At 37.6% G+C, this 23774-nt stretch overlaps 1 protein-coding gene across 2 annotated transcripts in view; it reads left to right on the plus strand.

Annotated features, from left to right (window-relative positions):
• LOC126353787 (FAS-associated factor 1) overlaps window positions 1-23392 on the plus strand; it is a 134952-nt gene extending 111560 nt beyond the window's left edge. For both annotated transcript variants that reach the window (XM_050002877.1, XM_050002876.1), the window contains 4 exons: window positions 11415-11511; window positions 18025-18162; window positions 21507-21584; window positions 21679-23392. In XM_050002877.1, coding sequence (XP_049858834.1) covers window positions 11415-11511; window positions 18025-18162; window positions 21507-21584; window positions 21679-21759 — 394 coding nt within the window. In that variant the 3' untranslated portion in view covers window positions 21760-23392. The remainder of the gene's footprint in view (window positions 1-11414; window positions 11512-18024; window positions 18163-21506; window positions 21585-21678) is intronic.
• The last annotated feature ends 382 nt before the right edge of the window (window positions 23393-23774 follow it).

A 23774-nucleotide genomic window follows, 5' to 3' on the forward strand; every position in this document is an offset into this window, starting at 1 on the left:
AATGCATTCAATTTCCTTTATAACTTTTTCAGAAGGATTTAATGGCAGTTAGCATTTAGATATGGAATTTGATGTACCCCTTCCAAAACTAAAAATTCCTTTAAACTGTTGCTTGCAAATTGCATGCCATTATAAGCAAGTAATCTTAGTTTACCAATATCTGCAAATAATATTTTAAAGAATTAATTATTATGGCAGTATTTGCTGACTTAAAAGTATATAATTTTGTGTGTGTAGACCAACATTCAATAGCTACTGAAATGCACACAACTTCTCTTCTACCTTTTGGCAAAGGCCCGAATAGATCTTATGCTGTCATCATGTACTCCAGTAGGTAATATTGGATAAATCTTGTAACTCAAATTTCTATTACCTTTGTTTACGTCATGACATAATTTACAAGTACGTAAAATCTCTTTCACTTCTAATATTTTTAAAATAATAGAACTTAATTATATGTCTAATACATTTCCTTATTCCAAAATACCCAATACCTGTGTGTAAATACCATACAATGTCATTAACAGCTACTGCAGATATACAGAGACTACTCCTTTTGTAATGAGATGTTTTGTTGTACTGGAATATGTTCCCTATTCCCCATATATAATTATAGTGCCATAATGTTAATATGAGGATCCTTCTTTTATTTTCATAGCTAACTACCTTACCTCAAACAACTACTACTTATTGATCTAAAAGTAACTCTAAATATTGCTCCAGGTCCCTTGGTTCTACATTCATTAGCCATACCTAACAGTAATGTGATTTTGCATAGAGCACATCTTGTGAGGCTTCGGTATAAATAATCTCTTTAATTTAAATTCTTGTAAAAATTATATAAATCTCATTAATTGACTTTGTAATAATCTATAATTTCCATCAAGAATGCCAAACTGTGAAGTGTATATTATTATTTTAGTGACCTATACAAAAGTTTTAAAGTTTTGCAATCACCACGTAATGGATAGAAGTTCGGCTGAAATCGATCCAGGGGCTTAGGAGGAGTTTTCTGTCTGCGGCTTTGTCCACATGTGTATGTCACATGTATTTAACATATTTCACACATATTTGTACACACATTTTGCCTGCAGCTCTAGTGAAATTCATCCTGCATTTTCACTTTCACTCAGATCAGTGTTTGACATCATATCTCCTGAACTGTGTATCGTGCAATGATATAATTTTGCAGGTACATTCAGTGGCATATGTGGATAGTGTCTGCAAAATGCGTTGTTAATACAGTTGCTAGTAAAGAAGAAATAAATTAAAACATCACCTATGGTGCAGCAGTTTTACTGCATGAACACCGAGACTATAGTAAGCAATAAAAAATTTTCATTTCATCATTTTGTGAGTGTTGTCAATGAGAAAAATTTCGTAAAGGTTTGAAATGAAGTATAAAGTTGCAAGTCACTACATGTTCTCTTTCTCAAATATTGGATAAATAAAGTCTGAGTATTCACACATTGTGGGGTACATTTCTTTTTCATCCTCCTCCCATTGATATAATGGGTCTTACTCCCACAATGATTCTTTTCAGACAGTAAGGGACTTATGTACAAAGTTTGGTTTAAATTTGTCCAGTGATTTAGGAGAGATGTAGAACATACGTACATACATTGTTTAAATGTGTATGGATAAGATCTTGTTGAAAAGATGTAGTTGAACCTTTTGATCTTCAGTCAAAATATTTTATTCTCAAGATTTCAGTTTGTTAGTTTTCGTTAATTCTTGTTCAACGTGTTTTCGCTTACTTACTACAACATCCTCATCAGATGTTGCCAGATGAACATACTTCACTACTTGTGCTTCCTTAAACTCAAATAGATTGTTGTGGAACGGTATACTTTTGCACTCCTCTATGAACTTCCAATGTAACCCAACTTTTTAATTAAAATTTACTCTACTTTAATCAATCTAAGCCCAATAGTGTGTCAAAGTTTAAATTAGGAACTACATGCATTGTTTGGTAGAAAGTTTTTTGGTGTTCCACTGCTTCTTTACTAGGATATTGCGTGGCAAAGTGAAGTCTGATCAAGAGCTAAGGTTCCTGTTATTCAGTCTTGCTCACCATTATTTGAGTATACTCACGAACCCCTTCTGATTGAACTTTGTTTCTCAAAGCAGTGCAGTTACTGCTGGAAGTTAAGAAGTTCAAATCCAACATCCAGTTCTCCAAATTAATATGATGCTTCTCATAAACAATATACCATATATTGCACTCTTATTTACAATGACCATGAATTACAAAATTGTGTCATTGCTTGGAAAGTTAAAGGTACATTGATAAAGACTATGTCCAAAAAATGGTCTGTTTTAACAGGTTCCGATTAAGTATACAACAAGTTTTCTCTCATCCTCGTGATGTCATAGGCATTGTCATGAATGCTCTTCCTCCATGCCTCACACTATATGTGCAAGGCAGAACCTGACAGTGCAGTATAAACTGCCAAACCAGTGGGTACTGTGAATCTGGTTACATAATTGTCATCCCAGCTAGCAGTTACATTGTGTCCATCGATTTCATATCCCATACACTAAATCAAATGTGCATCCAAACAGTAGGTGGTGATCATCATTTGTTGGTTCTGAAAATGCTTGTGCAACGCATCACTTCACCAAAGTGATATGTTACACTACAGATTCTTCCCTTTAGGCAAATGATGTCACTACTACTGTGAGATCCCAATCAAACAGTAAATATTCCAAGTTCAAAACTACTTTTAACCATCTCAACTTCAACTGTCTCAATGTAATAAATATACTTACTCATATTTATTCTGTGTGGAATGCCTCATAATGAATTATAAACCATCAGTCATAGGCATGTATTTGCTTCAACTCCAGTTTGTTTCGTGGTATTTCTACCGGATAGTCATTCTTTTGCTGTGGATATAGGACATTGAATGACAAATATTTATTCCAATATGGATCTTTAAACTGTTTTACACTGTTCTTTTGTCTTGTGAACTGTTCATCAACACAACCTACAGACCAGTACCCATTTAATCTAATTGTCTGTATTTCACCTAATCAAATATCTTTCTTCCAGAACTAAGGCTTTTCCAGCCATGCTCATCGCATTTTTCGAAACCACTATACTTAATGCTACACCTTGGGTAAGAACTTTTAGCAAACTTAATTCACACTATGTTTTGGGAAGAGCAGTACTGGGATATTGCTGTGTGTAGTTGTTACAGAGAACACAGTATTCGTTGTTACCAGGCCAGTTTCCTCATTAAACACTTTCAGCACTCACAAAACTGCCATGAACCAGAAGAGTTATGTGCTTTGAAAATTAAAAGTATTTGTTGTCAGTGTCCTATTTTCCAAATCTGAAGAATACCACACAAAACTAAAAATTGCATCATTATTTTGTCTTTAAATTGGCATATGGAATAGATTAACAAACTCGGGTAAATTAGTCTACTTTCCTACTTTGGAGGAACCTCAACTAATGGTATCGGCTTATGGAGTAACTGTCAAGTTGCATGTCTTTCCACAGAAAGATTATATCTACACAATCATTTAATTATCCACAGCGATATTGTCCCCATTTATGTATCCTCTCCACCTACCCTTTCCGTCGCACCATATAGACATACAGATTAGAGTACAATACCCAGTTAACACTAGAAGGGTGGAAGTGGTCCAAATGACCCCTGTCATACTTCGCCTTCATTGTCATAACCAATTTATTTACATTGTTAATGAAGTCATATGACTTTTCCTGTAATTTTTTTCTCTTGTTTACTATGTGTATTAGGATTTACAGAATACTTATATTTTCTTCAGCATTTCATTTGACATACTTAGAACTATGGAAATGGTCAATTTGACCCCACTGTAATTTCTTTTCTGAAAATATGTAAATTATCCAACAATGAAGGGGCAATGGTCAGCAGTCAAAATGGTTCAAATGGCTCTGAGCACTATGCGACTTAACTTCTGAGGTCATCAGTTGCCTAGAACTTTGAACTAATTAAACCTAACTAACCTAAGCACATCATACACACCCATGCCCGAGGCAGGACTCTAACCTGCGACTGTAGTGGTTGCTCGGTTCCAGACTGATGCGCCTAGAACCGCACGGCCACACCATCCGACACAGCAGTCATGCAAGGCATTTGGTGCTCATTGTTGCAACTAAGATCGTGTAAATCCCATTCTACCACCGTTTATATTGTGTCATTCTGGTAATAATCTTTGTCTGCAAAACTTGATTTTGAACATGTATCATCAGTGTGTACTTTCTGATTAAGAAGTGTTAAACCTCTTGGAGAATTCTGAAGTTGAATTGGAAATTTACTTCACTGATGAAGATGTGAACGAGGAGTGGTTAGTGGAAGAGAATTCGTAGGCTGATATACATCAGTCATCACCTCTTTCAACAAAACAGGCACAGTTGGAATCATCTACAATGGTGGTTTCTACGGATAGCATCTTGTGGGAGATTGCCAATTTTTCATCTTCTGGAAGGAGGTCAGCTGTGAAGTGTAGGAGGTCTCACTGCTTATGCTTGCCAACAGGTAGATGATTCTGTCATCAGTGCCTTCCGACTTACTTTTGATGAAGTAATAACTACATCTCAGGAAGAAACACACAGAGTCAGATACTCGAAAAATACTAACAAACAATGAATGAACTGTCACTGGAGGAACTGGAGAAACATGATAGCCATCATGTATGCTCCGTGTGTCATTTGTACAAAAGGAGGTCTGGGGATGATCTCTGATTGCACTCTTGGGGGCCTACTTTCATCAAGAACATTATGCCAAGGTACAGATTTCAGGAGCTTGTCAAATTTCTCTATTTCAATGAAAAGTCAATATAAATGCCTGGCAGTCAACAAATTCACTCTTGTATCAGAAATTTGGGGAAAGTTAATTGAAAACAGTTTTCATTCTTACTACCCTGGAGAAAATATAACCACTGATGAGCAACTATGTATTACCAAGCAAAACAAGATGCAGGATCATTTAGTTTATGTCCTACAAACCATCCCAGTTATGGTATCAAATTCTGGTCGGCTGTTGATGTAATGGCAAACTATCTATGTAGAGCTTCACCGTACCACAACAAAGAGGACATGGGTAGAGAGAAGCAATCACTTGGAGAGTACATCATTCTGCATTTCATGGAGCCATTTGTAAATCAAGGAAGAAATGTAATGGCGGAAAACTTCTTTACATCTCTTCAACTTGCTAAGAAACTCGAAGAAAACAAAACTTAATTAGTTCGTACAATGAATGAGATCCATTCTGAAATCCCCAGTAAACTAAAGAAGCCCATTGCTGAAATACGCTGCACCCCCGTTCTGCACCATAGTGGCAATACAGACTGCACCATGACTGTATACCAAGGAAAGAATAATAAAATGTCATTCTTGTGAGTACACTGCATGCTGAAGTAGCAATAAGCAAGAAAAGGAAGAAGAAACCTGAAAGTGTAACATTTGACAATGCAACAAAGTATGGGGTGGACATGGTTGATCAAATGACCCATAAATATACAACAACGGCCGTGTGCAGGAGATGACCAATGCGTATCTTCTGCAACATCATCGACATGGCAGCAATAAATACAAGTTTCATCTACATCATACTAACGAGCAAGAAAATGGAAAGGAAGAAGTTTGTACTTCAGCTGGTGAATGAGCTTAAGGAAATAAGAGAGCGAGAAATCAGACAAAGGTAGAGGGTAGTGGCTGAAATCACCTTCCTAGGTGATTTCAGTGGAGGGAGTGCCAAATCAGCCTTTTCAAAGGCAACAAGACCAGTGAAAACTGTGTAAAGTGCCACAAAGCTCTGTGGGGAAAATGTTTGTGTAAAACAGAAATCACAATGGCTTGCATCTAGCAGATTTCAGTGGCTTGACTACAAAGTAATACAAAGCTGTCTGTAAAACACTGAATGTACTATAATGTATCTTACAGTTTGTACAAATAGTTCTTAAATGAAAATCTACAGTTTAGGAAACTTAGCATTAGCTACAATAAATGTTTAATATATTTTGTTGTTGAAATAAATAAGTAATTATTAATTTTCCTGTTAAATAATTATTGTGATTACTAGAAAAAAGGTACAGATTAACAAGCACCAAAATAAAGTATTTAAGTCAAATATGAAAATATTTTATGTGGGGTCAAAATGTCTGTTTTGTGCCATGTTAGGAATGTCAGAAACTCAGCCATTTTTGTGTTAATAGCATTTGTTACAACTCTACCTTCTCCTTTCACATAATAGCGAACCTGGAAATAATGCTTTGCAATTGCTAAATATGTACGGGAATTGGCTATACATCCTGATCTCTCTCTCTCTCTCTCTCTCTCTCTCTCTCTCTCTCTCTCTCTCTCTCTCTCTCTTTGTGTGTGTGTGTGTGTGTGTGTGTGTGTGTGTGTGTGTGTGCGTGTGTGCGTGTGTGCGTGCGTGCGCGAGCGCACGCGCTGTCAATCCACTAAATTCACGCAAAATGTGAACGTATCTGAGGCATGTTTTTAGGGCACACATCTCTTGACCATGCCTATGTTTGTTCCATTGTCATGTCATGGACCCTGGCCCCCATTCCAGACATCCACAGTTTGCTCTGTCAGAAATGTAATTCAGATTTTTGTGAACTATCACTATAATATTGTTGGTCAAGAGTGCCAAGTATCAACTTTCTTGAGCATTAGGAGACCAGTGCTGAGTAATTATGCAAATTCAATCCTCTTCATATCCTGCCGTTGCTTGGGTAAAAACTTTGTAAAAACTCTTTTTAAAAAAATACAGGGGGCCAACCTCCTCATCTGGATTAAACTTAAGGAATTGTTTAGATATACAGCTTCCATTTCCCAGCTACAATTCTTCTGTTAACTTGGTTCATAGTCCACTATTTCCACTAAACTTTCTTTTATTTATTAGTTAATTTGCCCCTATTTTCTGTAGTTCATTCTCCATTTTATATATATGATCGTATGCATTGTTGGCCGGGAGGCCCCATTCGGGGGAGTTCAGCCACTGTATTGCAAGTCCTTTTTAGTTGACATTACTTCGACAACTTGCGAGTCGATGATGAACAACACACAACACCCAATCCCCTGCCGGGAATCAAACCCAGGCCCCCTGTGTGACAGGCGGTAACGCTACCGCTATGCTACGAAGGCAGATTCTGCATTCTGTCTGTTTCTCTATGAGAATGAAATGTATCCACAAATGTTTTCGTCACCCGTACTTTTTTATCAACTAAATGAACTGTACGCTACTCTGTTAATGTGGAAAGTAGTCTGCAATTGTGATATACATGTATTTGTTTTTATTTCAATTTTTAAATTTTGATTTAGTATCCTCTGTACTAATATTTAACTTTCTTATCTCATCATTTAACTGCACACTCATTGTAACCATACTGGCATAACCACATCGGTTCTTTTCACATACTTTGTCTGCAAAACACGTTTTCAATCAATCTCAGCTGAATATTTTAACAAGGCTAGCTAGACCTCTGTAGTAAACCCGCAAACTCTGGTTCCTAACCACTTGCAGTTTACCCCACAAAAACACCAAAAAACTTTTGGAAACTAGTCATCTCGGATTTTATACATCTCACCAAAATCTTGCCATGACTAGATGCTGACGGGAAGCTCAATTGGTGTGTAGATCATGCTCTGTTGCCGAAAATGAGTGCATTGTTGACACTGCTGCCATGACAGGTTGATGTTCTGCAGCTGTGATCCACAATGGCTGTTCCGCAGCTGTGATCCACAATGGCTTTTGTAGGCTAGTTGTGGGATTAATGCTGTTGAAGACTTCATAATACAACTGCATGAATAAAACCTACATCCAAACAATAGGTTATAATAATTCATTAAAAAATAATCTTTGTGGTGGCAATCATTATTTGTCAGTTCAGAAAATGCTTTTGCAACACAGCACTTTACCAAAGGTTACACTACTGCGTGTGTGTAAATAATGAAAGCTATTTGTTTTTTCTCTTTCATTTGTTTTCCCTTGTTTTGAGTAATTCCGGTAACATACATCCCTGTTACTGGTAGTGCAGGACATGAAAATGTTTTGCTTGCTTCTATTACGAATTCTTCCTATAGCAAAAAATATTTCACTTCCACAATTAAATGAATGTCCACTTTTATTCCAAACTTTTCACCCACAATACTAGATCTTATTGTTCTGTTTCTAGTTCCATCTTCTCTTCTTCAAGTAACTGTGCAGGTAGCGTTTTGGACATTTGAGTGCTACGACTTTTTCTGTGCACGGGCCTGCATTTCCTTTGACACGTCCTGGATTGTGGCTCTGGTTGCAGAATGTTCATTGTTTTCTATGACTGGTTCGGACAGGGCCTGTAGTTAATTGATTTGCATTTTCATTAGTTAATTTGCTGAATTAAGTGTTTGATTCCTGTTGTTACATTGTTTATTTACTTTATTATGAGTTTGTTTCTTAATATTAATATTTAGTCTCACTTGTGGAAGATGCCTAATGCAATTATTATTATCTGATCTGTGGTTTCTTGCAATATTTAGTAATATTTAAGTTAGCAATTCATTAACATTTGTCCTTCCATGATTCCTTATTGTCTTCTGCACCTGGTAGGGTAAACGACCAAGTAATCCTCTTTCACGTATTGGCCTTCCTGTATGGGGTCATCTTAAATACACTGATCTTGTAAAGTGCATTGCTATGTATTTATTATAATTACCACAACTATTATAGAAATATTGATGATTTAACAAATTAATTGATAACTTTTATTTGCACGATGACAAGTACTTCTTTTTAAACTTAAGTCATTCCTTGAAGTGAATTCTCCTCACTCATTAATATCTCCTTGTAAATAACTGAGAACAAAATCTACCTTTCTCGTGTCACGCAAACATTTTAATAGCGATTTTAAAAGTTTTCTTACAGTAATAGGTATCCCCTTCCAGTTTAAATTTCAGGAATTGTTTATGTAAGTTTATTCCCAGTTCTAAACAGAGTTATACTAATAATTCTGCTGGAAGCCTACAACCCTCATTATATTTCTTTGTTTTAACCTTTTACTTAGTCTTTGCTAGTTCCTCCCAAAGTTTTTGAAATTCTGCTTCTGATTTCTCCAGTTCAACTGGGCACCGCAAATGAGACGTAATGTTAATATAATTTAGCTGTTATTTACCTTTTATTCTTGCCTATTGTGCCTTCTTGTCCTTGCCAGACTTCTGTTCTTGCATTGCTATTAAGAATGGTTACACCACACTTCTAAATCTTTACCATATAACTCGAGAATCCAATAACATGAATAACATGTATATCCTCTTCTCAAAACATTTATTAACTCATTTACATGTACACTTTCTTGGTTTTATATGTCATGCCAAAATGAGAATCAGAATGAATAGCAAAGATTATTTTAATGGCTCTTTTCTTACCAAGGTTCAGTTGTTTCTCTCTATGCTACTGAACTAAGCACATCTCCAAGGGAGGCCAGCGATCCATAGAACTTCTGTTCCTGCATCCGAGCAAGTATTGCCACTCACAAAGTTGCCACTGTCACCATCTTGTGTTGAAGACGCATGTCATCTCCAGATAGAGTACGCCAAATACTGTTATTTATAACAGTCCCACACAGTACCTGCACTTCCACACTCAACAATTCATTTTATAACTTTCGGTTATGAGTATCATTCATTGGTAAGAAGACATAAGGATGCAGGTCACAACTTTGGAGTGGTATGTATCACAACAATGCATTGCAAATAAGCGATGTATTGTCATTGTTAGATCACTTTCCTTTTCAAGGATGCCATATTGTATATATTTTGCAGGTTTGCCCATTATAACACATTTTCCCGTTTCTGGTTATTTCCAAGTCACAACATATTTGCTACATTTCAAAGTAACGTGAAACAGTTACATAAAAAAGAGTTTTCAGGATACAGTTACCAAACAGCACACAGTACGCAGATTTTTATGTTGTAAAGTAGTTTCTCGTACTTATTTTGATATTGCATCACCATTATCCTCGATGAATTGTCACAGATAAAAATTGTGTGAATACCTATCTGGTGAATTGGGAAGTCACTTAATGTGATTTCAGCAGAACAGGAAAGCATTTTAAAAATACTGAAACACACTTTTGTCTTTACAGTCACATGAAAAAGAGTTTTCAGGATACAGTTACCAAACAGCACATAATACCCAGATTTTTGTGCTGTAACGTAGTTTCTCATACTTTTGTGGCTTACTTGTGAGTCCATATCCCAGTATTGTTCAGGTGTTAGGTGATAATATATTATTTCATAAATAATATATCTTTCACCACATTTTATATGTACAACTAATTTATTTGTAAATAAAATAGAAAGAAACTTCCACATGGGAAAAACATATTAAAAACAAAGATTCCAAGACTTGCCAAGCGGGAAAGCGCCGGTAGATAGGCACAATGAACAAAACGCACACACACACATAATTTCGAGTTTTCACAACCGGCGGCTGCTTCGTCAGGAAAGAGGGAAGGAAAAGGAAAGATGAAAGGATGTGGGTTTTAAGGGAGAGGGTAAGGAGTCATTCCAGTCCTGGGAGCGGAAAGACTTACCTTCCCCCTAAGGTAAGTCTTTCCGCTCCCGGGATTGGAATGACTTCTTACCCTCTCCCTTAAAACCCACATCCTTTCATCTTTCCTTTTCCTTCCCTCTTTCCTGACAAAGCAGCCGCTGGTTGCGAAAGCTCGAAATTCTGCGTGTGTGTTTGTGTGTTTTATTCATTGCAACTAATTTATTTGGTATATTGAATTCCACTCTAAGATTTCAGCATCAACTTCTGGGGAGTTCTCTTGGTTGGTAGCCTTTTGAACTTTACATTTAACACAGACCATATAGAACTCCATTTTCTAACTTAAGTTATGAATTCTGCAGTTTTAGAAATACCTCCCAGAAATTCTCAGCAAATGCTTACTTTACTTCCGTGAATGATATAGTGTACGAACAAAAACGTCTGCAATCCCTACTTCAGAAATGATGACATTCTGAAATATAACTTTGTTGCACAACTTATATTCATTAAGCACTACCATTAATAACAGGAATGGTTTAATTTACTGTCAAGCACCTAGAACAAATACATACGAAGTTCAACGGACCTGCACCCACTAAATACTCTGGAATTGTTGTTGACTAGTTTCAAGGGCTCAGTCAGTGTAATATTATTGCAGTGTTTGGGATAAATTAATGTGTTAATAAATATTATTCAGTGAGTCTTCCTGGTTATTTACTGCTGGAAATTTAATATTGGAGAAGTAAAAGTATATGAAATATATTTATTCATTAATGGTGTATGAAAAATTTGATAGAAATTATAGTATTGCTAACAGTTGCAGCAAAACATGACTGATACAATGAAAGTCAGCTTTTAATTTCTTGTTTTTATCCATAACAGAGCAAAAGAAGAAGCAAAACGCCGCCAGGAATTAATGGAGTCTAAAGAGAAAGAGAGAAAACAGATATTACGGCAAGAGATAGAACTTATTCGAGAAGTAAGTGTCCTAATTACTATTGAAAAATTGTACAGGTTAAAATAATTCAAATGACTCCCATACAATGTACTGAAACTACTTCATCACTGTCTTCTGTGCACTGTTCTAGCTCTTAAGAACTTCTTTTAATTTTACAGCAGCTGTTTGTCTCTAATCATAGTCTTTCTGGCACCATGGAATATTGAGTGTTTGTCTATAACAACCCTGTTGTGGCTTTAGGTATCCACATTTGGGCAAAATTTTGACCGAGACTGAAAAAACTGGAGTAACACAAGAGTTTCTTCTGTGACATTTCTCTTGTTTATAGGGTACAGTGGTATCTTTCATGTCGTTGAACCTTTTTTTTTTTTTTTTTTCTATACGGTCACACAATTACTTGTTAGTGTACACTTCATGCCTGGTAACAGATATCCTCCAATTGAGGCTCCCAAAAACTGTCTGCCATTTCTAATGTGCCACAGCGAAGAATCGTGAAGTGTTTGAACAGCAACTGACACCTTGAATTGCACATCATTTAAGAAATGGAATGCTGAACCTAGTTCTCAGCTTGTTATATTGTTACCCCTCAGTATATGTCAGATGTTCTCATTCCCTGGTAGTCCAGGCAACAAAGGAAAGTTCATATAGCCACATTTTTGCACTGGATAGGGCAGAGTGCAGTGACCAACATACTAAAACTTGTAGCCAATGGGTTGTGATCATGGGGCTTGGGCGCGTTTGCAGGTCACTTTTTTTTTTTACTTCTAGCAAAAATGTTTCCCAGTGCAAAGTTAAACTACACTCAATTTCCAACAAAAAAAGGCCCCATTCATTTGTTTTCTCTGGGTGTAACAGCTTTCACATTTCAGGGATTGGAAAAATTGCAGATTATTAAAAATATTGTTTAAGTAATATAAAATTATTGTTAAATGAGGTGAGATAAAAACAATTAGCAAGTTGTGTGCCACCCATATTAAGGGATCAATGACGGGATGTTTCACTAAGTCACTAAGCTTTAATGAACCCCTGAGTAGCTTACTTTATGAATCACCGACAATGAAATGGACAGGCATGCCTGGGAGGGGGAGGGGGGGGGGGGAGTTCATGAAGTTCACTAACACTACGTAGAATACAAGAAACATGTATAGTCAGACTCTGTGTGAAAGTCTGTGCACTTCTCTACATTGCAAGAGATATAATTGATTGTTTGTCATCCTATATTACAGCTGTAGCATTCTTGTGGGAAAGGCGACTGCCCACTTCACGAGTGCTGCTTGCTTTTCAGTTTATATACAGATTATGTGTCTCCAGCACTTAACTGTCCAGTTCACTGAGTTCATGTTTATATAGTGGATTTAGATGTCCTTGTGTCCACTGTCAGTTGCTGGAATATTTTTCACAAGAGGGATATCAAGTGTAGCACCTCAGTCTCAGCTCTACCATCATCTGAAATGGCTCAGAGGCTTAAATAGTCTCTCTCTGCAACAACAGTTAAGCAATTCATTGCAGCAGACTGCTATTGTTGAACAAAATCCTAAGCCCTTATTTCTCACATTCATACCCACCCAGGAAGGCATAGTGTGCGTGTGTGGTATGTGACTCCTCTCAGAGCAGCACACTCTGTAAGTGCCAAAAACTCCTTAATGGAAGAAATTTATGCAGTCTCTTAATAACACAATTAATGGTGAGGGAAGTGCAGTAACTGTCTGGTCAATCATTATTCAACACAAGTGACTAAATCACTATCGCATGAGTTTAAAGTACACTGTCAATGATGAACAGTAACAAATTTACCAATCCAGTCCCTTTCCCACCAATGTTACATAGGTCACTGGCAACATGAGACATACAAGCTAAAGACTTCTCAGCCACTGTTTATGGGAAAGTATTTCACATAGCTCACTTCCATCAACTGCAAATAAATACTCACTTAATGAACTGAAAAGAGCTTCACTATATAAACATTAGCTCAGTGAAGTTATAAGGAGTTTTCAGATGGAACTGTATGAAATGTTGTACCAACCGAACCAATTGAAGTTTTCATACACTGCTTGGGGATAATATAGTGAGACATCTAGGCAACGGGAGCATGCTGTGTCATCACCTCCCCCAAAGAATTCAAATCTATGCCCTCAGCAGGCGAGGTGATGCACTCTGCCTGTTTCGACGTCCAAGGTCTTACACTCATTGAATTCCTCAAGCATGGAAAAACCATTAAGCGACATCACTGTCAGTCACTCCACATCCTACACAAGTCCATAAGGTGCAAATGACCTGGATTGCTCTCAGAAGTAGTGATTCTGTTCCATAATAATGCACATCTGCACATCTCCAAGATCACAAATGAAAATGAAATGATCGTATGGCATATGTTGGCCTGGGTATCCCCTTCAGGGTTCGGCCGCCGCATGGCAAATCTTTTTAGTTGATGCCATTTCAGCGACGTGTGTGTCAATGATGATGAAGCGCAAACCACACCCAGTCCCCTGCCAGGAATCGAACCCGGACCCCCTTGCATGGTAGGCGGTAACACTACTGCAGCGCTACGGAGGCGGTCTCCAAGGTCACACACAAAGTGTAATGGCCAAAGTCAAGTGGGAGAATGCATTTTCCCTATATCCTGAACATGTCGCCCTACGACTTCATGGGTTTGGCCCACTAAAGGGAGGAGGGGGTGATGGGGACCTCAAAGGGAAAGGGAATTGCTTCAGCATGGACGATGAACCGAAGGATACAGTGGAGGACTGGTTTCAGTCACAGCCACAGGAATTCTGGGAACAAGGAACCTTCAGATCTTCAGATCGTAAAACCTTGGGATAGTTGTGCTCAGGTCTCTGGTGATCACTTTTTTTGTTTCTCCCCTTTTCTTTTGAACACTTTTCATATTTGTTTACTAACGTAAGAGAACTAGATTGGAAATGCTGGGGAAGTGTAGTCTGTAAACTAAAAAACAAGCAGCACTCATGATGGGGGAAGTCACTTTTCCCGGAAGAACAATTCAGTTGCCTTACAGGATGACTATGAATCAATTTTTCCTCTAGCAGTGTAGAACAGTGTGCAGAGATTACATAGAATTTGTCCACAGGAGTTTCTCGCATTAATTTTATAAGTAACTCTCATGTACATTCCATTTAGCGTTAACACATTTTGTGGAAAATGAACATCCCCTAGGAGTGTCTGCACACTGTGTCGCCGGTGATTCATAAGGCACGCTATGGAAGAGTCAGTATAATTTTGTGAAACATCCTGCTGTTACCTCTTTTGTGATGTAATGCGGTAGAGAGAGGTGGGTATCACGCATTCGCTCTTCAGTTTATAGACGTATGTAGGAACTGCATGACCACAATCCAGTGACCTACCCACTGTCCCCAACCCCCGTCCATCCTGTTTCACTGCCCAGAACACCAAGACACAGTAGACTTAATATATTATTTTTATGTTTATTTTAATATTTGTTTTTAACTCCCTTCATTTAACCATAAGCATTAATTTTCTACCATTGAAACACTATTTTTAATAATCTGGAATTCTTCCAGTCTCTGAAACATGGGAACTCTTAGACCTAGAGAAAAAAAGGAATAAGAACTATTTTGTATGAAATTTAGATGTAATTTAAATTTGTAAAGGGAAACATTTTTGAGCTATTTAAGAAAAACATTAAAAAGTGCTCTTTAATGCTGACACCTCACTGGTCAGGATTTTTAGTATGTCGGTCATTGAATTCCCTCCTACCATCGTAAAACAAATTTGTGACTATGCAAATTTTTGCCCCAGTCAACTTCTTCTGTTCTTCATGGACAGCACTATGTTGGGATTTTAACTGAAGCAACTGATAATTATTGTGGCAAACCTGTAATGGTTCATGACAAACCAAAGTCATAGTTTTAAATAATGGAAGGAGTAAAAGTAATAATTCACTTCATAGCTCAGGCATTAAGTGGTTTACAGGTAAACAAAAGCTGAAAACATTGCTAAGTTTTTGGACAACGTCCTCCTTGAGAGCTAACTAGTACAGAACACATACACATAGACCTGAACAGCTATGTTGTTCCAGCTGACATCATTCCTCCAGCGTTGTAGCTTGATTGGGATAGTACAGTGTAGTCGGGTGGGGCAATGTAGCCATACAGGTTATCTGAGTGTAGTGTATACTGGTTATCCTCTGAATGAGATCATCATTCTAAAGCTTCGCATTTTTTCCGACCTGTTTATGTGCATATCAACCACTCAACTTCTCAGCTGTAATGTGTGTTGTTATCTTCACTCCCCTTCTTATTTATATTCCACCCTGGGCTTCATATCATCTTTTATATCGCGGTTCATAAAAAACTTCCTGGCAGATTAAAACTGTGTGCCCGACGGAGACTCGAACTTGTTACCTTTGCCTTTCGCGGGCAAGTGCTCTACCATCTGAGCTACCGAAGCACGACTCTCACTCGATCCTCACAGCTTTACTTCTGCCAGTATCTCGTCTCCTACCTTCCAAACTTTACAGAAACTGTCAACACTGGCTGTCACATGGAAGACTTGATAAGCAGTTTTTGATTGGGGAGACTCCAGCTACACACTGCACAGACAAAACTGCATTTTGCTGAACACCAAAGAAAATGTGTCCGATGATTCTTAGGAGAGATAAATTGTGTGCATGTTTATGAGTGTGAGGATGGTCCTTATAGTGGGGTTACATAAAAATATGACACACAGGTCCCCCTTCCCCATTTTTTGGCATGTTTTTGTAATATAACTAATTTTATTATAATGAATTAATACTAACTGCAATTGGCTTAAATGCCTACATAAAACTTAAATACTGAAAAACGTGTGGTATTTTTCTATTGGCATAAACCATTGAAATCAACCTATATATGTTTGGCAAAGATGACTAAATGCATTTAAATTGTAGAAATGTAAGTATTACTAAGCAGCAGAACATACTGAATGCCTGAATGCAGGATGAATCGATACTAGTTTTAGCACAGTTTGCTTTTCAGTATCTTTTTCTTCTCCCCTCCCCCTCTCCCCCTCTCCCCCTCTCCCCCTCTCCCCCTCTCCCCCTCTCCCCCTCTCCCCCTCTCCCCCTCTCCCCCTCTCCCCCTCTCCCCCTCTCCCCCTCTCCCCCTCTCCCCCTCTCCCCCTCTCCCCCTCTCCCCCTCTCCCCCTCTCCCCCTCTCCCCCTCTCCCCCTCTCCCCCTCTCCCCCTCTCCCCCTCTCCCCCTCTCCCCCTCTCCCCCTCTCCCCCTCTCCCCCTCTCCCCCTCTCCCCCTCTCCCCCTCTCCCCCTCTCCCCCTCTCCCCCTCTCCCCCTCTCCCCCTCTCCCCCTCTCCCCCTCTCCCCCTCTCCCCCTCTCCCCCTCTGCCCCTCTGCCCCTCTGCCCCTCTGCCCCTCTGCCCCTCTGCCCCTCTCCCCCTCTGCCCCTCTGCCCCTCTGCCCCTCTGCCCCTCTCCCTCTCTCTCCTTTTTTTTAAGAAAGAAAATCAGAATGCTTCAATGATCTCACACATCTTGCAAAATGAGTTCTGTTTGTTCTTAATCAGCCACTAGTACTCCATTGAAATTGTACATTAACTTCACTTCTGTCAAGCAAAGCAACATGAAACAGAAAAATAGAGACCATTTAATGTATATGTAATTTTTAATAGAGGAATATTGTAGTCTGCGTATGGATTAAAGACTACAGTATTCTAAGGATGAAAGTGATTGTTGAGGTGCCTACAAAAAATTGTGCCTTCCCCCACCCCCACTCTGTACAGGTGGATCTGCATGTGCAACAGTATCAGTGTGCTTAAATGGTGAAGTGCCAGCAGTGTGGGAAGAATCGAACAAAATAGATATCATCAAACGATGTAAGGTTAGTCTCCATATGTTAAAATATGCTGATCAGTTTGTGAATGAGCAAATTGTTTTGATCATATTGACACATCTTAACCAGAATTATGCATTTCCAATGTCTGAGAAAAGTAGTCACCTTACAAGTGCTAGTACTTTGAATTGGAATCTGCTGTGCCAAGTATAACTTCCTGAAGGCATGTATTAGAAGACTGTCACTACAAAAAAAATTTATCTCACACTCATTCCAACAACACTGTTATCCACTGATGATCAAAGATTATTTTTTGAACTCTTAAACTCTCATCCTTCAATGGTAAAGTATCAGTCTACAGATACCCTATTAGTCCTGAGTTTTTTTTATCTGTCACTTGTCACTTCTTTCACCTCTGCCAATGTTTGTTACTATGGAAAATGCAGAGTTAGCTCTGTGATTCAGAGTCCATGGTAAACTCTAGGCCCCCCTATAACTGGCTGGGAAAGTCAGTTCAAAAGGTCTGGTGAAGGCAACAGTATACCTCCTCATATAGGACTGTGCCTAGTAATGCACTGTGGTATTCAAACAACCTTAGAGTAGATGATGGCTTTACCTTCTTTCTTTGTAACCTGTGCGGAAAAAAAAAAAATTATTTATATGAGTACTTGTGCCGTAGTGAGCTTCAGTGTATTTGCTTTGCTAATGCATGTGAACGTGTTGTTGGTGATACAGGCTTACCGTCTTGAAATAGAATCTCAGCTGCCGGAGGAACCAGAGGAAGATTCTGGGGAAGATATAACAAAAATAAGATTCAGATTGCCTAAAGGAGAAACTGCTGTTCGTCGATTTCGGGTACGAGCACCTTTAAAGGTAAGTATTATGAAGCATGTCATGTTGTTTTATAATTTTCAGCTTACAGTGCCATTGATTTACAAGGTTACACCCAGAAACAATTTTCAAGTGTAAGGTATGTTCAAAAAACTCCAGAACATTGGTAATTTCACACCAGTTGTGTGTTGGAGAGAAATGCTGTTGGCATCCCTGTGTGTCTAATGTACATCTGTCAGAAGTTTCGTTGTTGTATCTCTGTTAGTTATTGTTCAGTGCTGTGTTGAGTTGAACATCGTGTCGCACAGTTTGCGAATTTTGAGACAGGGAAGGTAGAGGAGCAATTTTAAATTTTGATGAAATTCAAGAAAACCTTTACTGATGCATACCAAATGATTCAGGAAGCCTACAGTGATGAGTGCTTAAGCCATACTTGGTGTTATGAATGGTTCACATGGTTTAAAAATAGCCAGATGGAAGTTAAAAATGCCCTTTACTCAGGATGCCCTTCGACGTGTACCGACAACGCTCACATCAGGAACGTCAATGAAACTGTGCTTGCCAATCAAAGACTGACTGTCCAAGAGATTGCAGAAGAATGTAACATGTCAGTTGGATCTTGTCATGAAATCCTGTCACAGCATCTTGGAATGCATTGTGTTACTGCCAAGTTCATCCCATGGCCCATGAGTCAAGACCTGAAGACCTCTGCCTCACAATCTGTGAAGAGCTTTGGATCGCGCAAATGAAAACTAGATGTTCCTTAAGAGAATCATAAATGATGATGAGGCTGGGTCTATGATTATGACGAGACCAAGGTTTATTTCCAGTGTTGGAAACCCCTTTATAAAGACAATTATTTGCAATGATAGACAGGATAAAAGAAAATTCGCAGATGGCACTTCACGCGATCCAGCAAGAGGTGTATCAAGAATCCTTCCGGAAGTGAAAATGGCATATCAATTGTGGAGGAGAATATTTTGAAGGATACCACGTACAATAAGTAAAACGTAAGTTAGAAAAATTTTGTGGACAAAGTTCCAGATTTTTTTGGACAGACCTCTTAGTTAACATTTCTAATTACGTAAACCTTTTTCCACCTTCAAAAATTTTAAATACAAGTGACTATACATTAGAAACAAAGATTCCAAGACTTATCAAGTGGGAAAGCACTGGCAGACAGGCACAATAAAATAACACACACACAAAATTTCTAGCTTTCTCAACCAATGGTTGCTTCTTCAGGAAAGAGGGAAGGAGAGGGAAAGACGAAAGGATGTGGGTTTTAAGGGAGATGGTAAGGAGTCGCTCCAATCCCGGGAGAGGAAAGACTTACCGTAGGGGGAAAAAAGGACGGGTGTAGACACACACACACACACACACACACACACACACACACACACACACACACACACACACATCCATCCGCACATACACAGACACAAGCAGAACACCTTCAGTGTCTTACATCTTATGATAGCATATGTTTGAATACCATCACTGTTGTGCACACCAAATGCAACCCTCTCCACTGTCAAGTCACAAAGTATGCACCATCTAAACTTGAAAATGTCTCTACAAAGCATGTTAACACATTGAACAGTGTTCTCAAACAATTTTTGTATAATATGACAAAGTGTGTTGTGTATAGCAAGTGCCGGAGTTTCTCAAATCATAGTCTGGTGTGTTATTTGCTATGTAGTACACTGAGCAGTCATGCTGGAGAATGTGATTGCAGGACCACTGATGATGCTTCTTCCACTGTAACTACTTAGTGCCTCAAAATATTAAAGGTGGAATTTTCTATAAATCACTTTGTCCCTCTTTGACTACATTAATCCAACCTAGCTAATCTCCTTATTGCATACAAATAAGCATAATTTTTCCCTTCCATATCTTCAGCTCTTTCTATCCGCCTCACTATTCTGTCAACACTGTTTTTACCCCATTCCTTTTACCATTTCACACTTGCCCTCCACAACCACATAAAACTAACACTATTTCCATCCTCCAGTAAACACTGCCCCTGGTTTTATGTTTGTGCTGGCTGGTGCCTTCTTTGACCACATATAGCTCTGACTTTCTCTTCATTTACCTTTCATATTTTCTCTTCTGTAGAAGTTTCTTATCCTCACTGTCATTTTATTTATCTTTCTTCAAATATCAACTTGTTTATCTCTTTTTTTTCCTATTATTTTCCTCCCACTCAGTTACCTTGATGTTTTTTTCTTTCTTCTCGGTTTAACACCTTTCTTGTCACGTTAGTCAGTCTAGTATCAGTCATATTACATTTATCATTTTTATTTTTGTTTTGCTCCATTTTTATTTCTGATTATGCATAACTGACATCCACAATAATGATGATTTAGTAATCAATATGACTGGATCATGTTTTGAAAGTGTTCAAATTTGAATCCAATAATGCTCTCAGTATGTTCTTTTATGCTTGGACAAAGCTTTAAGCTATGATCAGATTAGATTAGATTAGATTAATTATTCATTCCATAGACCCATAAGAGGGAATCCTCCTGGGTGTGGAACATGTCAGATAAACACATTACAAAAATGTAATTAGAAAAACTTGAGTTTCATTAATTTTAATGATCTTCAGTGAATAAACAGTAAAATTATGTACGTGAATTACATTTAACTTCTAATATTTGCAGGTTTAATACTTACCTCTGCTTTCATTAAATCCATCATTCAGACATTTGCTAGTTTCTTGGCTATTGCAACCAAGTATTGTCAAAAATTAAAGTAAATTGTTCATTTCAGCGATCCTCAGTTAAGAACAGGCAGATTATGTACAAGATTTAAATTTTAACTTCCACTATTTACAGACTATTGATGAATTCTTCAAATACTGCGTGGTAGAATGATTTCTATTTGTCAATAATACACTAACTGTGACTGTTACAAAATATTGTAAGGGATCCAGTGTTTGAATTTTCATTGGTTATTTTTAATTTCAGATATTTATTTATGTATTTCAGTTATTGGAGTTGTCTGATGAAATGTGTGGAACTAATTTATATTTATTTTCTGCATTGTCTATTTTGTTACATAGGCTTGGTCTTTTACTATTCACACTGTTGATCTTACTGTGCTGGAACATGCATTTTGCTGAGTTGTGAACCAAAAATGTAACAAAAAACCACCCCACAATTTTATTAATGTGGTGAGATATTTTTGATCAGAAACAGGACAGTATCAGAGAAGATACAATTTGGTGTTTGAAGGAGGGGGGAAAACATTAATTGTAATCGGGCTTCAACATATTGCATTGAGTCTATGATGATGATGAAATAATATGAGCATATTTTTGTTTTTCCACTTACTTATGAGCAGTGTATGATACTTAAAGATTTCATTTGGCTGTCTTTCAGGTGTTACTCGATTATTTAGTGGTGCTAGGTTACCCTCCAGATGAATACAAAGTATTATCCAGCTGGCCACGAAGGGATGTAAGTTTTATTAAATACTTTCTGTCATTATGTCATTATGTTTTAGAAGTTTTATGTTGGTAAATTGCAAACATGATTTTTTTTTGCCTTCCAGCTTACTGCACTGGATCCAAAAAATACATTACAAGAACTAAAACTTTATCCACAAGAAACTGTGATTTTAGAAGAACGATGAAATTTTTCACTGAATATGCCTTACAATCTTTTTTGTGAAGAATTTTAAGTGGCTGAAAGGAAAGTATTACGAATACTTGTTATGAGGCCAAATGTCAATACTGTACATATTTAAGCTGGGAACACTCTGTTGCCCAATAATTTTTTGTTTGGGCTAACTTTCATAAGTACATAAAATTATACTTAGCTATAAAATCATGTATATCTGCTCCACCACTTTTTTATGTAATGTTATTTATGAAACAATTAGTTATTTTTTGCCAAGAAATTTTTGCCATTTGAATTTTCTATAATTTCAAAAGAACCAACCCCATAAACTGCACAGATTGGTTATATTTATTCTTGGTATACATTGACTGAAATGCAGAATACTGCATATGAAAATAATAGAAAACTTGACTAAAATTCCTGTGTCTGTCTGTAACTGTGACAGGATTATCTTCTTTGTTCTGTGCTAGTGTGCTGCCACCCCCACTCTCACCTCCCCCTTTCCCCCTTCCCTCCCTCTCCTTCTCCCTCGCACACACGCACAAGCCCATACTCGCACACAAAATTGACACTTGAGGATAGCTTACATGGCATTTCCAACAATAAGCACAGTATTGACAGAATGACTACTTTGATTGTATCAATCATTTTTTGTATGCAAACTTGATAATTCTGATGTAAGTTTTTCTGCTAATGTGTGGTGAAACTACATGTAAAGTAATTCCCATGTATGCTTGAGAGAGTTTGTGTTTAGATGGTGGAGATTTTGTTTCACACACATTGATCACTGAAAGCAAATGTAATTTTATGCAACATATTTTATCACCTTTGTGCCTAGCATTATGCAAGAAAAACAACATAAGATTGGGACTTATTTCTTTGGCATTACTGAAGAACTTAATTTATGAGAGAAAAGTGTGCAAGAATGAAACTACACCTAAATGACATCAGACTAAAACTTCTGCGTATGAACTTATCTGCTATTAGAGGAGGACTTCATTTATGAGACAAAAAAAGTACAAGAATGAAACAACTACTCGATAAAAACAGGAAAGACATACAAAATGTCAGAAAACCAACACAGACAAATAGTTGTTGGTCTAAACACTAGCTATCAGGAGAAGAGCTTCCATCGTCCAGCAAAAAGAAGCAAAGCATTTGCATCCATATTGTAGATTTAAAAATGAAAGTTGCCCAGGAATTTCATAGTTTCATTAACAAATATTTCACTTACATATAGGAAACCTTGTACTTGTGCTTTGCTTTAACTATGTGGAAAAAAGTACAACAGTAGTTTAATTATGAAGGGAAAACTTGTTTCATGAAGTCAGTATAAGTCCAGTCTTTACTAGCAGAAAAGAAACTAGGAGGTTTGAAGTGTAAGATAATGGATTGTTGAGACCATTCACCAGGTAATGGGCTCTTCAAACTGTTATCTGTTCCAATTTGATGATAGAACTTTTTTCCGCCATATTTCTGCAGTGATAATAAGTGTAACCAACTGCATGGACATCCCTCCCAGAAAGCCATTGTACTTATGGCATGATGTCTTTGGTGTGTTACAAGATTAAATTATGGAAATTAGACTTATGTGCTGGAAAGTTAGACTTCACTTAATTTTAAAAATAAAATCTTTAATTTTTTTAGCACAGTGTGGTCTTTACTGGTCTTAAGCACCTGTTGTTAACTGTTATGGAATGTATGTTATTAACATATCTGAAATAAGTAAGAATTGTGGGTAAATTGTGAGGAAAAAAAATAGCACACGTAAGCTACTCTCGTGTCAGTTGTGTTCTAAAATGCACAATAGAATGAAATAATTGAAGTATTATAGCACGTATTTGTGACTGACTGATCACTTAACCAAAAGTACTGGAGACCACCACTCTACGAAACACTGAAACTGACACAACTAAACATGTTAGAAATAAATCACTCAGTCGTAATGTGGGACAGTGTCCTATAGATGAAAAATAAATAACACTCCATTAAAACATTCTGAAATCCTGATGCCAGACCACTTTAAAT

The sequence above is a fragment of the Schistocerca gregaria genome, chromosome 3, assembly GCF_023897955.1.
Source record: "Schistocerca gregaria isolate iqSchGreg1 chromosome 3, iqSchGreg1.2, whole genome shotgun sequence".
NCBI lineage: Eukaryota > Metazoa > Arthropoda > Insecta > Orthoptera > Acrididae > Schistocerca > Schistocerca gregaria.